This window comes from Acomys minous (assembly GCF_964271855.1).
Source record: "Acomys minous genome assembly, chromosome: 15".
Classification (NCBI taxonomy): Eukaryota; Metazoa; Chordata; class Mammalia; order Rodentia; family Muridae; genus Acomys; species Acomys minous.
In genome coordinates, this window is record NC_140497.1 from 72,886,800 (window position 1) to 72,903,082 (window position 16,283).

The following is a 16,283-nucleotide window of genomic DNA, read 5'->3' on the forward strand; positions in this document are numbered from 1 at the left end:
TAGTGGAGTCATTTTAGGAATATCATCTCCCAGTTATCATTAGTTCCAAGGTAGAACACTCATAAAGAGAGTTGGTGATGCTCTTGCTAACAGTTGTGTCTTGTTTTCTATTTTTAGGTCAGGTTGTGCTTGAGAATTCAGAGCGTTGTAAGCAGCATGCTGCATGGAGCTGTACACTCTCTATATGCAGAAAAGTCGTTAAGGTTAATTCAATTTTGGGGGCAAAATTAGTCCTCTGGTCATTCTTCAGTATAAACAGAGAACTATGCTATAATATTTGATTTGTATCATGAGAGGTAAAAATTTAACTTACTCATTTATTCCAGACTGAAAATCAACTGCATCTTTTATGAAAATGGTTTTCTTAATTTTCAAGTATCTCTTTTGGAAGTCTTAGTTTAGTATGAGAAATCGAAATGAAAGATCCAAAATCTTATCTCTAACTTCGCATTTTTTTTTTAGGTAAGGCCCCTCCCTCCCTATGAGGGGTGAGGTTGGGGAGATTTATTTTCCCTATAAAAGACAAGCACTGTGGAGAGTTACAAACGAAAGTTTCTCTGTAGACTCCTGTTCCAAGCAGCCACAGAGAGCACTGCCAAATTCCCTGCCTGGAGAGACTTCTGTGACTGGTTTTACCCAGTGGCCCAGGGCAGTGTGTCCTCTGTCTTCAGTTACTGATGGGTCTGAGGCAGGGCCAGCAGGCCTTGCAATGTCTAGGCATCCACCACTATCAGCTCTCTGGTGACTTGAAAAGCAGCAATGAGGGAGCTCAGCTGGATCTTCTCATTGGTGCCAACAGAGTCTGTACTCTATGCCCGCCATTTTGGTCAATAAATGTATCCGAACTGAAGATGGAAAGTCAATTGTGTGCACAAACATGCTGGGGGATGGTCTGATGTATTTTGATGCTAATTACTGTTTGTTGTCTCTGTGACCCACCCTTTGATTGATAAAAAACCATCCTACCTTGGCAGGGCAGAGGAGATAGGTGGGGCTTAGAGAGGAGAAGGAGGAGGAGGAGGAGGAAGAGGAAGAGATGAAGAAAAAGAAGAGGGAGGAGGAGGAAGAGGAGGAGGAGAAGGAGAAGAAGAAGAAAGACCACCACGAGGAGGAAGGAGAAAGACCCAGGTTAACTAAGGCTATTTTAAAATATAACAAGTGTCAGCATCTTAATTGATTGCTAGCTGGGCATACTGATAATACAGACAATATAGATAAATTAAAAACAATACAAACAAGTGAACCTCTGTCAGGATCTCATGCAGCACCAAGTCCTTCAGAGTTTTCAGCTCCGTGATATTTTTGTAGGCGGTGGTGAAGTCTAGATTCAGCATCCGGCTCAGACTGTTGGCAATGTCTGTCTTGAGTGGATGCCCAGTGCACGTGTAGATCGTCACCTCTGCCACCTTCCCAAAGGCCATGTCGGTACTCTGCAGAATGTTCAAGGCCCTTCGCATGTCCCCACTGGACAGAGTGACAAGGGCCTTCATTCCATCTTCTCTTATAGCAACATTCTCTTCTACTACGTGCTCCGGGCAAGGAACCATAAGTTCAGGTGTCTGGGGGCCAGAACGGAACCTCGTACACCGAGACGGAAAGGCAGGGATGATTTTAGACAGGTAGTTACAGGTGAGGCAAAACCTGGTGTTTTGTGTGAAGTTCTCAATCACTCATCGCAAGGTATTCTGGGCATCTGGAGTCATGGCATGAGCTTCATCCGGTATCACGAGCTTACACCCTTTCTTGAAGGTTGTCCTTGTGCTGAGGATTGGCCCTCGAATGTTCTAGATTCCTCGGTCATCAGGAACGTTCAGCTCCAAGATAATGGAACCAAATTCTTTATCTCTGTACAGCTGCTTGGCACAGGCCAGGATGGTGGATGTATTTCCTGTCCCTGGAGGCCCCTAGAGAAGAAGGTGTGGCAGGCAGTCTTCACTGAAGAACTTCTAAATGGTACTCAGAGTGTCCTGGTGAGAAATGAGATCGGTCAGTGTCTGTGGCAAACCTAACTTCGCATTCTTAAGTTGTCCTAGCGTGTTAGGAAGCTAAGGACACTCGTGCACCTCTGACAAGTGCTCTGGAGCTCCTCTGCCATGGCCGACTCCCACCTCTCATGTCTCACGTGTTCTGTCGTTGTTTCTGTTTTGAGACTTAGTATACTAAAAGAACCTCAGATACTATTTATTATGCACCTCCTTGACTTAAACATCTTTTGCTTCTTGAAGGGATGAAAACAAAACGAAACAGCAACAAAACAGTGGCTACATAACAAAAATATACAATTTTCATAGATGTTACGTTTCTGCTATTTTTAAGCCTTATAAATGTGTGATGCTTATTTTTTTTTTTTTTTTACCATTTAAATGTTTCTTTCTGTGCTCAGTGTTACACTGTAGTTTGCATTCCTTTTTTCAGGGAAGACCCATGACTTTATGCCCTTTGGGCTTTATGACACTCTGATCTGTCGAACTTTTAAAACACTTTGAGGGTTTAAACTTCTTAAAGATTTCATGCACACGACAACCCACAGCAGACTCCTCTATCTACCATGGATGGTCACTGATCCTCACGGGGAGGCAAAGGATAATGTGGGCTGGACAGGAAAGGTGCCCTGGTCGCTCCTGCATCTAAATCCCTTCTCTGTATGTCTGTGTGGCCTTGCTCTGTTTCCATGCCCTGATGCTCTGTGTTGTCTCTGCTTCAAATTCAGAAAACAGAAACAAAGAGTAATGGATGATTGGAACCACTTAACTCACCATTTAACCAAAATGCAGTCAATTAATACTAGTTATAGTTAAAAAATCACATAAAATCAGCCATGTTTTCACATTTAAAAAGTCATAACTTTTGCTAGCCTTATATCTATTTGAAATACAATACTTTAACATCAATGAGATTTGTATTGTGGTCTAGTTTATAATTAAAAGGAATTGAGATAACTTCAAATCACTTTTATAAAAGATGCAATTTGAAGAATGATCTGGAAAAGGTGTGTGGGGCCAGATCTCTCTATCCCTGTTGCCTTCAGTTGCTTCAGAGGCGTGCCACTCAATGAGAACATTTAGTGAGCACATGGCCAGCTGAGAACACAAGCTCTTCCATTTGTTGCCTATGATTTAGGTCAACAACCTCTCTGAACCCCAGTTGCCCCATCTACACAACATTAAAACCCTTCTTTGTAAGTTGGTGAAAATCAAGTGAACTCATGCATGGAAAAAAACCAAGATCTTGGATGCCCAGAATGGATACTCATGTGTGTGTGTGTGTGTGTGTGTGTGTGTGTGTGTGTGTGTGTGTGTATGTTTAATATATATTTATATATGAGTATTTATTACATATATTATATATACTCATATATATATAATTCTCACCCTTTTGCAGTTTTGTCAAATAATTCTTCTTCATCATGACTACTTCTGCATCCTGAAGATCTATTAATGTTAATGTTAATGATTTTTCATGTTGCAAAGTAGATAGAGCTTTCATAATCATCATAATCAAAATAGTTAGAAATGTTCATAGTTTCTGGAAAAACAGATGACACAGCCAGCCTCAGGTGGCACAGCTTATGCATCTCCAGATGACCAGGGGCCTGTTCTCCATCCCCATCTCTATGGCCACTTGCACAGTGGTACAGCCAGCCAAGAAGCAATCCATTTTGAAAAGACACAGTATGCCAGGCCCATGGATTATTATGTGAGACTAGAACATTTCAACAGAAGAGCTTAAGGCAACATTTAATATGACAAGAGGAAGTGGCTCTGCTTTTGTGCCAAATACCCTCCTTCTCAAAACAGATCTATATCCGGTGCTAGTGACTCAGCTACCTCCCTTCTGGGCACCTTGCATATCTAGAGTGTGGGAAAAGAGTAGACCCAAATCCAAGAAACCTCTATAGAGCAAAATATTCTGAAATAAAAATGTCACAGAAAACTGATTGTGTGTTTACCAAGTATACTACCCTGTTTTCTGTTACCTTCATGAAATAGCCAATACAAAATAGTATTTTGTAAAGAGTCAGTCATATAAGCTCACAACTTGGAGACTGAAAGTGCAAACTTTATTATACTGCCCGAGGGTGCTCCTAGCCTCAATGTCTAATGTATAATGACAGACGCCAAGGCAGGTATGTGAGAGAGAGTTTATAGGGCGAGACAGGAAGCCAGGACCCAGGCCTGGTGAGAATTCTGTTAACCCTCTCTGAGGGAAAATTCACAATGATGTAAAGTTTTTCTACAAGTTCCCACCTCAAAAAGATCTTGTTGCTTTCAGCAGTAACACAAGGGTGTGGTGCAAAGCTTCCAGCATGAGTTTCTGGGAGACTCATTTGACCGATTTCTTAACTACAGCAATATGACTTTAGATTCTTTCAGAGAAAATGTACGGAAAGTCAAGGTTGTAATTATACCAAAAACATAGTTATAAAGTATTATCTTCCTCATTCTTATGTTCTACTATCCGGTGAAATGTGTCATCTTCAAAATTATAACAACAACATAATAGAAATCTCCAATAAAGAGAAGCTAACCTGATTAGATTTACTTGATGAGAACACGTTGACACTTCTGGTGCCATGGCTTCTAACCTGTCTGCCTGGGGCGCTGATAAACCCATATGCAAGAATTACCCAAAGCTGGTAGTCAAGGTCTTCGCTGAAGTGTGTGTGTGTGTGTGTGTGTGTGTGTGTGTGTGTGTGTGTAAGACCTTTCCTGAAACTAAATGTTGTCATGCTGACAAAGAAGACTCCAGGAACTAGATAATTTGTTTATAGGTTTCATGCCTAGAACAGGGCATGCACACTGTCTGCATGGTACAGTGCGTTAAAGCTCGGGACTAGATTTAGGCATATACTTGCATTACACTGTGGGTACAACAGGCATAGATCGCTAGTTGGATTAGTTACTTTCTCTTTCCATACAGTTCTAAGTCACACATCTCTGTTCTCTTAGTATCTTTTCAACTGTCTGTCAACACCATACTGTGCTGCTGGTGCACACCAACTTTATCTGCTGCCCAGAAAACAGTGTATTGTGGGGTTGGAGATGACTCAGAGGACTGGCCATTGGGAATCCTCAGTCGGTGTCCATTACTAATTATTTGGAGGAGAGTATCACGCCTCTCCAGCTCCAAGACATGTGGCAAGAGATGTCCATATTGCTAATGATCCCCAGAAGAAATCCGTTGTCTTTCAGCATTTCTTCTTGGGTACTAACACCTTGCTTAAATAGAAAAGGAAAATGGTTTTCCAGGTTCTGTTTTATGAAAACAAATTTGAGCATCTTTGGTGTGAGACACTTGCCTCTATGAGGAAGTCAGAAGAAAAAAAATCAATGAATGAAAAAAAAAAAAAAGAAAAGAAAAGAAAACAGCCCAGTGAGACTCTGCAGAGAACAGTGTGAGAGAAGACAGAGGTCAGGTCAAGAGTGCATTGCTAAGCCAGCTATCAGAAAAGAATTAAAAGTTAAACAAAAGCCCAAATGTGACCATTTGCATATTTTATGGTGTAAATATTTCTACTATGACTAACAGTTGATAACGGCTGAAAAATTTTTTCCACAATTTAGCAATCAACTCTGAGTACAAATGAGTTGGCTGAACAGAGAAATGGCAGCAGCAAATGCCGAGAAGTGCTCACAGGCCAAGGGCTAACTCTTATGGTACCCCTGGGATTATAACTCTTTCCTTGGCTACTAAATATGTGCTTTTTGTAGAGCTGTCTTTTTAAAGATGCCAAGACAGCCTTTTACTTTAGGGAGTTTGTATGTGTACCCTATCATAAAACAATGGTTTTCCCAGTGAAAGCTTGAGTCGACGTCACTCCTCAAAGTGACAGGCACTTCTGTTCACTGGGCACATGACAAGCACTTTTCCTTCAGCAAACCTTCGTCACATCTCAGACTTTGGCCTTTCTGTGACGTGAGTATCTTCTAAAAGGACTCGGAAAGCTACACGCTAAAATAAGTTAACATCACACACACACACACACACACACACACACACACACACACACACACACGGAAATATTTGCTGTTTGCCACTAAAACGTAGCTTTCCAGAATTAGTTTTCATCTTTCATTTGCATAAAATGATCATGGGCCTGACTTTACAACGAAGGAAAATGGCATGACTTGTCTGTAGACATCCTCTTGACCTCTGCATCCAGGGTCAGCCCTTCCTCCTTCTGTTCATCTGCTGCTTCTCCTAGATGCCTAACAACATCAGAGTGACCTGAAGGTAATTAATTCCTTCCAGCCACAGATGTGCTATGAGGGAGTGACCTGAATGTTGAAACAAAAAACTCACATGCCAATATTTCAGTTCGTTGAGTCATAAGCCTGACAAGTAGCTACAGCCCATGAGGCAGCATTTCCTGAGGCAGAGCGTGTGTGAGGGAAGTGCGGCTAAGGCTTTGTTTGGCATGGTGCTCTCTGCACATCCACCTGAGGCCACAGCTCCATTCTCCAACAGTTTTCCCCTCTACCCCATTCAGCCTCATCTCCCATAAATCCTGTGCAATGATTAGATCTTCCAGGCCATATTTCAAGATTCGTGATCAATAGTGCCTAAATTTCAACTTCCTGCTGCTCTGTGGAAGTAGCTGCCCAGGAAATGACAGTAGCCAGTGACTGTTAATCCATGAACAGCGGTCCATCTCTTACATAATTGATAATGGCTAGTTGGGAAATGAATTTCCTGTTGTTAAAATTTCTATCTTTTATGATATAAACCATTATAGTTACCTTTATGAAAGAGACCAGCTTGATAGAAGACATTAACTGTCTTAGGACAAATAAAAAGAGTGTGTTAAGTTCTTAAGCTACATAGATAGATAGATAGAAAGATAGATAGATAGATAGATAGATAGATAGATAGATAGATAGATAGATATGCATGCCAGTAATACCAGTTCTTGGTCACAATAAATAATAAATAAATAGATGGATAGATGCATAGATAGGTAGATGATAGATAGATAGATAGATAGATAGATAGATAGATAGACAGATAGATAGAACAACGGTGGTTTTCCTTTAGACCTGCGTATGGCTTTCTCATCCAGAGTCTTAAGTATTAAAATGTTTTATATATACTCATTTCAAAATAGGTGATAATTCTCTCAATTTAAAATTGAGGAAGCTCAAGTTTGTATAAGAGGAAATCTAGTTGGTTCCCAACCTTTTGTTGTTTTATGCTACTCATAAAGACAAATGACATGTAAATAATTGCTTTTCTGACATACCAACGACAGATCTTAGTCCTAGAGGATAGGGATTTTCCTGAAGGTCGAGGCATAGCTAAAACTACAGCAAGAGGCGAAAGCATACTGAAGCCCAAGGGGCTGTTGCACCGTTAGAGAATCAGTCATCATTCTGCGGGCATGGGCTGCATTCAAGGAACAGAACAGAGTCGTGCTACACATAGACAATTATTTCTCAAAGAATTTTATCCCTTTTATGAGCTTTCCCTTTATTTTTTTTGTTCCTAAGGCCATGAGAAGTATTCTGTTAAGATACAAATGTGATACAGTATATCTCTCAAAGCTCACCAATGTACAGACATTCAAAGTTTTATTTTGCTGTCCACATGTAAGACCTAAATCTCTTAGTGTGGCATACACATTGCTTTCCTAACCTGTACATTGGCATATGTTGAGTCCCTGTAATAAAATGAAATGTTACTACAAGAAAATGTCCCACAGAGCTTCAGCCCTGTTGTGGATATGAAAATGTAAAAAAAAAAAAAGATGTAGTATTTTTTACCAAATGATATGACAGCACTTGGAATTATCATGTTTAAGTTTAAACCAGCTGGCTTGTTGAATATGATATTTAATGAAGATGTTTTTATCGAAATCAGCAAAGGATGTTGAGTTGACATATGAGTATTTTTATTGATTTATTTATTCTGTCTCTCACCTGTGTCTGTCTGACTGTCTGTCTGTCTGTCTGTCTGTCTGTCTGTCTGTCTGTCTGTCTCTCTCTCTCTCTCTCTCTCTCTCTCTCTCTCTCGTGTGTGTGTGTGTGTGTGTGTGTGTGTATGAAGATATGTTGTGTGGGTACCTGTGGAGACCAGAAAAAAGTGTGAGACCACCTTGAACTGGCGTGACAGCCAGCTGTGATGCATCCCACATGAATGTGGAAAACCAAACTCTGGTCGTCTGAAAGAGCAGCCAAGTGTTCATAATTACTTAGTCATACCTCCAGGCTCACAACTGATTACATTTTAATTTTGCATAGTAGGAAGTGAGTGCAGTGGGAAGGTGTGATAATTTTACTTTTCTCTCTTTCTCTCTTTTGTGCCTGAAAGAAGAAACAGCTTTATTCAGATAATATACAAGGTCATGGCCCAATTGACCAAAAGATTCAAAGAAAATTTCCCAAGTCAAACACTGCTGGTACTATGTTAATCTTCATCTCTGCTGTGAACATTGTCACACTGCCACCATTAACAGCCAGAGCACCAGGAGCAAGCATTCTTGCCAGGAAAAGGCCAGGCTGTGTAACAATTTACTGTAGCTCTCTGTGTGCTGTGTAAACTTTTAGGGAGTGATGAAATCTGTGTAGCATGTTTTTTAATTTACTTTTTTTGTTTCTTCCTGACTGCTCACATGTATAAAACACATAAAAAATACTTAAATGAAGAATATACAATACACTGAAATATAATCTTTTAAGAAGCAATTCTAGCTTATTATGTGTTATTCCATTATATTCAAATATTGGAATAACTCATTCAAGTTATTTCAGGAAACACTAATGTGGACTACGACCTATGGTTATAAAGTAGTGATCTGGACTCTTCTTGATGGCAACACCAAGCATTGCCAGTCTCTATTAAGATTTCTTTCTCACTAGTGCCTTACTTTACTTTGAAATCTAGAAAAGGAAGATACCATACATAGACCAGCAGCTCTCAACCTGTGGGGCAAGACCCCTGCAGGGGCTGAACCACCTTTTCACAGAGTTGCCTAAGATCATTGGAAAATACAAATATTTACATTATGATTCATAACAACAGCAAAATGATAGTTATGAAATAGCAAAAAAATATTGTGGTTGGAGGTCACCCCAAGATGAGGAAATATATTAAAGGATAACAGCATCAGGAAAGTTGAGAACCATTGAGCCAGACCCTTCACACTCTTCTACACCCAATCAGATTCTAGCTCTTGACCTGGTGGTGTTCGGCATTCCTGAGCACTTCAGGGTTGAAGCGTGTGGTGTTGCAATGGGAAAATAAACAAAAAAGTTCTCTAGTTTTGTTCTGTTGCTGTAAGGGAATACTACAGACCGAGTAACTTATAGAGTAAAGGAATTTGCCTCTTACTGTTCTGGACTTTGGTGAGTTCAAGATCATGATGGTGATGAAGGACTTGCTGTGCATCATAACATGGTAAAGGGACAAGAGAAGAGGTGAGGCAGAGAGAGAGAGAAAACTGGTCCAAGTCGTCCTGTTATCACCACCACCATCCCTGCCTACTACAACCAACCATGTTCTAAAGTGACAGTATCAACCCATTTATCATCACAGGGTGCCTTAATGTCCTAATTACATCTCAAATGCCTCACCCTTCTGCACTCTTGCAAACAACAATAATTTCTAATAATAAATCTCAAAAGGAGCTTGGAAGGAGACACTCAAAGCATAGCAGAGAGTCTCTAGGATGCAAGGACTCCCAAGGAAACTACTATCTTTACATACACATTTCTGTGTAGATTCCTGGAATAAACTGGATAGATTGAAAGAAAGATAAAAGAAAGAAAAAAAACCATATTTTTCAAGAAAGAAAAATAAACACCTAAAATACACTGCACTGACTCGATACAGATTCTTAACCCGGCCTTTCTTTCCTTTCCACGTCTAACTAGAGCCTGGCCTTAAGGGCAGGAGCCTACAACCATGCAACTTCAGCTTGGATGCAGCTCCCTTCTCTGTACAATGGGCCAACACTCTGCACATGATCAAACCATTCATCTTTCCTACCTGGTTCTCACGATTGTTAATTTTTTCTGCTTCAGAACCTTCAGACTAGCCATAAGCTCAGTCTTCAAGAAGAGCCCAACTATCTCCAGAAAGTGCCACATCTAAGAACATAGACAGTAAAAGGCCCGTTGTCCAAACTTTTACTCATGACCTTTTGTCCCCCTTGGCTGTTGATTTACAAGTCTATATTAAATATATTCAACATAGAAAACTGGTCATTTCCTGGAGACTCAACATTTTCCTCTATTGTTTCTTGCAAGTTGTTCTCTCTATGGCTTATCCTAAGGTTCCTCATTCTCACTGTCCTTATCCTATTTCTATCCTCAAATTATAAAATAATATTGTAAATGAAGTTGTGTTAATTGATATAAGTATTTTATGATGCAGTGTAACATAATGCCTTTGGATCCTGGTGGGGCCTTCTGAGCCCTTGCAATCCTTTGGCTCACTGACATGCACTACTTTTGGACCTTTAGAATTGTTTTTTACCAAAGCTAGCCACTCCTCTGGAGTACACTGCCTTTTCTTTGGCCTTGATCCCTCAGTAAAAATAATCTACCCACCTTCTCTAGCACAAATCCTAAACTCACCCCCATACACCCTCAGCGTCTCCGTGGTTATGTTTTTTTTTTTTTTACTGAAAAAGTATTAACTCCCCATAACTCACATGCTAAATAAAAATAAAATAAAATAAATAAAAATAAAAAGTCAATAAAACACATTAACCTCAACAAATGTATTTATTACATATTCTATTCATTTTTATTTTTTGTTCTTAATTTTTATAATGAAAAAACACCTTCAAAATTTATCATAAAAATATACATCTTAGTTATATCTGTGTAGTCTTGTTGCACAACCATAAAATTAGGAGGGAGTCAATGCATGGGTCTATCATCACAGCACTGTGAAGGTTTGGAAAGACAGGGAGATCCTCGGAGCTCAGCAGCTAGCCAAAGCAATGAGGCTGAGTTGGAGCCCTGACCTTAACTTAAGGTGGAAAAGCAATCAAGGAAAACCAGTATCAACCTCTGTTCTCTACATGCACCCTTCCACATTTTACACACACACCCCAATGCACACATGAACATGCCCACACAAAAACAATAATAGTGTCTAAATCTATCTCCTCTAGGCAGCCACTATTGTCTGTTGTGTATTTGTGCCATTTCCTTTTACTTAGTGGAATGCATAAAGGGCTACCTTTAGTCATTTCACGTCTTACTGTTTTGCTTCAGTTAACAACACGTTTGATGGCCTTTACCTTCAGGGATACTTTACAAATGCTAACTGATTGAATTTTTATATTAGCCTATGAGGAATATATGTGAGACTTTGAAAAGATTTAAAATGTGTTAAGGCAACTGAAAATTGGTGGGGTGCAGAATAGACCAATTATAAAACAAAATAGGCATATAAAAGTTATAATGAGGTGTCGTCCAGCCCAAGGAAAATATAATAAGCTATATTCCTGACGTTCTGTTTCTGAGCTCTGGCACTGAGCAGTGCCAATCACCAAATCTCCTCCTAGGAATCCATGGACTTCCCCCTTGTCCATCTCTGTATATCCAGCATGCCATCACCGTCATCCGTACCCCAGGCCTCACACACTTTTGATTTTGCATACGATAGTTTGATAAGATTTCAATCACTTGCATGCAAACAATGCCTTAGTAAGCCAACTATTAATATATTATGAGAGTTTGTAGAATCATCAGGAGAACACACATGGAAAAAAAAGTGTAAAGGATGGTTATACCTACACGCAGACATTACAGTTTGGATGTTTCCCTTGAGATCCAGAAACTTGACTGTCACTACAACGATACTAAGAAACAGGGCCTTTGAGGTGTAATTCAATCATGAAAGTTCTGGTGTCACTGAGGAATTAAAACCGTTTGGGGGGGGCGTTAATGGTAAGCAAGTATCTCCTAACTGTCTGTACTCTGGCATAGCTAGACCAATAAAGTCATCAAGGCAAATAGGGTAGAGTCAAGCCTCCCCCTTCATTCATAGAGCCTGGGTAGCAGCCAGTGCTCAGTGTGCACAAGGTGTTCTCACTGGCTTGTCAGAGAATATACTTTAATACGGAAGATACAAAAAAAAAAGTTCCCATGTATACTGAAACTTAATAGACTGAGCTTCTGTTTTGTTTTTTTTTTCAATTATATACATGAGTGAGATATGTACACACGAGTGCAGGTGCCTGCTGAGGCTAGAGGCATTAGGCACCCATGGAGCCGGAGATAAAGGTGGTTGTGAGCTGGCAACAGAATTTGACTTTTCTGCAAGAACAGAACATGCTCTTAGCTGATAAGCTATTTCTCCAGCCCCAGTGAGCTTCTGTTTGTAAGAAATGACTCTGCTGAGCTGTTATGTGATTTACACTGTGTACATACACAGTAGCAGTCAGCATAGAGTAAGGCAAGGAGGAATTCTCCTATCATAGTATGCTTCAACGCAGCTACTCTTAGAACATTTGGAAGCAGATGTAGCGTTTGTTGAAGGACTCTTTTTTTTGCAGGTGACCATCATTCCCCTATCAGGGAAGGAGTGGGTGAGCACTAAGACTCAGCATAGGCAGGATCTCTGAACCTATAGGACCTTTCATCCTATTCTGAGCCCCCCCCCCCACCGTTATGACCTCATGTCTATCTGGTTATCTTCCAGTCCCTAATAATACCACATTGGAGCTTAAGCCTTTGCCACGTGGAAGGGGGAGCCACCATTCCGTCAGTTGACAATAAAGCTGCGAAGCGAGACTTCTGCTTCATTTATTCACTAGCTATTTGCAGAATGCTTACACAGTGCGGGTGATCTGCACAGTTCACCTTGGCATCGACTCTGTGAGGCAAAGACTACTATTGGCTCTCTTATGCAGACGAGAAACGTAAGCTAAGTGAGGCCGGATAAACTGCCAGTGATCATTCCATGGGTATGTGTGGTAGCTGAACGTGTAGCCCTCAAAAACAGGGTGTCTCTGTAGCTCTACATGTAGAGAGCATCCAGGCAAAGGGTTTCTTCCATCCGATACCTCCCCGTCTCCCTCACAGACACATAGAGTCAGTGGTGTTCCACTAGGATCTACAGTCACATACCAGCAATGGCAGCAAAGGGAACACTGAAGACTGTAGTTAGGCAGACTCTGAGATGGTTTAAATAGAGAGCTACAAACATTTCAATAACTATCAAGTCTGTTGTGGTGGCTCCTGAGTCTAAGGAGCAATTGGGAGATGGAAGGAGGAAGTTTGGAAGTTCAGTGGCTACTTCCAGGCCAGCCTGGGCAATAATAATAGTAGTAGTAATAGTAGTAGTAGTAGTAATAACAACAACAACAACAACAACAACAACAACAATAATAATAATAATAAGCCTTAAATACAGATAGATTCCATTAACATTAAAATAGAGTTGTACCCGTAAGCTAATTGTTACAGAAAGCCATAGTCCTTTGCTCTTCAAGCGGTACTTTGTGGCATCCCTGGTGGCCTTTTCTATCCAGGGAGCCCCCACCTCCCGCCTTAGCCCAGAGTAGCCCCTCACAGCTTTCCTGTGGATTTTCCGTAGTCAAAACAAAATATGACCTGCGGATCAGCAGGGTAGTGATGCTTCAGGAACCATTAGAGTTCGGGAAGTTCCAGAGTTCAAAAAACAAAGAGGAGATTGCTACAGTGTTCTAAAATAAACACTGACCTCACTTTGGCAATGATCTTTCTCCTCACCCTCCTCCCGTGCTTGGCTGACCAAAACCGTGTGCGCCAAATGTGATTTACTTGACACCACAAAAAACAGCAGGAAAAACAAATCCTCATTTGCGATAAGACAAGATGGATGTATTTTTAAAGAATGCGTTCCTGTCTGAGACATGAATGGAACCTGCAAAGCTCAAAAGAGAAGAAAAGCTGTAAATGCTCTCCTTCCACCCCGCACTCCCCGCGGCTCCCCGCGCCCCCAATCACTGCACTCCCAAGTGCAGTCCTGGTGGCGTGGAGCCCAAGTGCACACATAACGGGTGTAACCAGCCTCAAGCTGCGGTACTGAGGTCCCTGGAGTCTCACTACTCTCCGTGAGCTGTCACTTCTCCCGTAAAGCCTATCACTCGCTCCCCTTTTGAGACTTGGGACAAAAAGCAAAAATCCCAGAGTCTAATCCTTGGGAGTGGAACAAGGGGTGGGGTTGGGGGTGGGAGGAGCAATGTCCTTTCCGGTTGTGGGGAAACACCCTGAGCTCCGGGAATTTCCCTGGCCTGGAGCTGTCTTTTTCTTGCATAAAAGGGGCTGGTTAAAGCCGTAGAGCTCCAGATCGCACCTCAAAGCCTCCAACCAGCTCCAGCACTCCAGACACCAGCGGCACTCCAACCCAGCACTATGGCCCCAGCCACCAGCCCGCTTCTCCGTGGAACACTGCTGCTGCTGCTGCTGCTGCTGGCCACCAGCCCTCAGGCCACAGGTAGGACTCGCTGCTGCTGTTCTAGGGAGGGACCCTCCGATGGGCGCAGCCGCCACAGTCCAGTTGACCCAGCATCTTCTTCCACAGGGGCTCCGGTCGCCAGCGAGCTGCGCTGTCAGTGCCTGCAGACTGTGGCAGGGATTCACCTCAAGAACATCCAGAGCTTGAAAGTGACGCCCCCAGGACCCCACTGCATTCAAACCGAAGTCATGTGAGTGTCTTCCTGCGCAGCTTCTGCAATTTCCAAGGTCGCCCAAACCCTCCGCCCGCCCCCATGCTCGTCCTAGCGGGATTTCCTCATGTGATTCCACTCTTCTCTCTGCAGAGCCACTCTCAAGAATGGTCGCGAAGCTTGCCTTGATCCGGAAGCCCCCATGGTTCGGAAGGTTGTCCAAAAGATGCTAAAGAAGTGAGTTGTACTTGTGTTTGTACTAGAGTCAGCCTGGGTCCTAGTGGTGAAGGTCGGAAAGTTTTGGTTGTTACTTTGATAACTGACCTCAACTTGAGACCGTTAATTGGTGCTGATGCTAGAGAATTGTGTCCAGCTTGGCCATCACCACACTCAAAATCCCTATGCAAATGGATGGTGGCAACGTGTGTCCCTAAAAGATGAAGTAGCAGGTGACCTATAAAAATCCCTTAAGGGGTTTGAAAACGGGCTCCTTGGCACAGTTTGATTCTGAGCCTTCTTGACAGAGAACGGAGCTTTTTGGCAGTGAGATTTCCCTGAGTTCAAGGCTAATTTCTCTGTGAATGTGGCATAATTTCTCGAGTCAAAGCTAAGTGGGAGAGGGTTGTTGAGTGTGAGAGGAGAAAAGTCCCACTTGCAAATTAACCCACGTGATCTATTTTTTTTTTTAAAACCCAAATTGTTGAGTCCATAAGAAGCCAAGTTGTCAGCTGTACAGAACTCTGGTTTCAAGGGTAGATACGTAGAGATGCTACCTAGAGCCTCAGGGACTGGGGTAAGACAAGAATTGTTTTGATGACTGCCTGTAACACTGGCTTTTCCCTCACTACAGTGGCATCTCCAAGTGACTGAAAAAGAAGTAAGATTGCTCTGATGGCAACCTTCTGGTGAATGCTGGCGTCTGACAACACTACTAGCTTAATACATTTTACAATTTCTTGTGAGGGCCGTATTTATTTATATATTTATTTATTTCACAAAGCATGTGCTTTTTTTTCTTAAATTAATATTTAATGATGCGGATTTGTTTCATCAATGGTAGTTGAGTTCTGACTGTTCAGTTTAAAGATGATAGGCTTAAAGTAGCTCATTAAACTAATATTTATTAGGAGACCATTGTCAACTACTGTGATAGAAGGGCGTGGGGTGGGAAAGGCGAGCTGAGAGCTGAGAGTATATGATCATGTTTTGTGTTAGGGCGAGGAAATGTGTGGTAGTGTATGGTTGTATGCTTTGAAAAGAATGTCAGTATTTATTGACAGACATCTTCCTTATTATATGGTCAACACTGACGTGTTGAAGGGTCCCTTGGACATTTTATGTCTACTTTGTAGGGCATAGTGCCCTTTTATGTTCTTTAACCAATGTTTCTCCTTGTCTCTGGACAGAGAAGTACAAAGGACTGTTACAAATGAAATAAAGATAAAAGTTTTATCAAAAGATAACATGGGTGTTTTTGTTTCATTCTTCTTGACATCATGGTTTATAGTTAATCCTGTACATGTGCTGGTTGGCATTTCTTGGGACTTTTCCTTACTTGAGGAGAAAGAGTTAGTACTCCTGAGAAATACACTCTACCCTCCCCCAACATTCTTGATGATTCTAGCTTTATATAAAACATTGCTACTTTCTACACTCACCAATTTCCCATTCAAAGTAG

At 41.5% G+C, this 16,283-nt stretch overlaps 1 protein-coding gene and 1 pseudogene across 3 annotated transcripts; one reads left to right on the forward strand and one right to left on the reverse strand.

Moving 5' to 3' along the window:
- Positions 1-487: 487 nt before the first annotated feature.
- Positions 488-11,573, reverse strand: LOC311584193 (replication factor C subunit 5-like; annotated as a pseudogene). Its single transcript has 3 exons — positions 11,568-11,573; positions 1,237-1,967; positions 488-880 (listed from the first exon to the last, which is right to left on the reverse strand). The product of its transcript is annotated as a replication factor C subunit 5-like (transcript).
- Positions 11,574-14,181: 2,608 nt separating this feature from the next.
- On the forward strand, positions 14,182-16,068 carry LOC311585395 (growth-regulated alpha protein-like). Of its 2 annotated transcripts, XM_084760543.1 has the most exons (4): positions 14,182-14,433; positions 14,521-14,644; positions 14,759-14,842; positions 15,456-16,068. In XM_084760543.1, exons 1-4 carry the CDS (start codon positions 14,352-14,354, stop codon positions 15,469-15,471), a joined length of 306 nt encoding a protein of 101 aa, XP_084616669.1. In that variant the 5' UTR covers positions 14,182-14,351; the 3' UTR covers positions 15,472-16,068. The 2 variants fall into 2 exon arrangements, with proteins under 2 accessions (XP_084616669.1, XP_084616668.1); XM_084760542.1 differs by having other exon boundaries at positions 14,182-14,644.
- Positions 16,069-16,283: the final 215 nt, after the last annotated feature.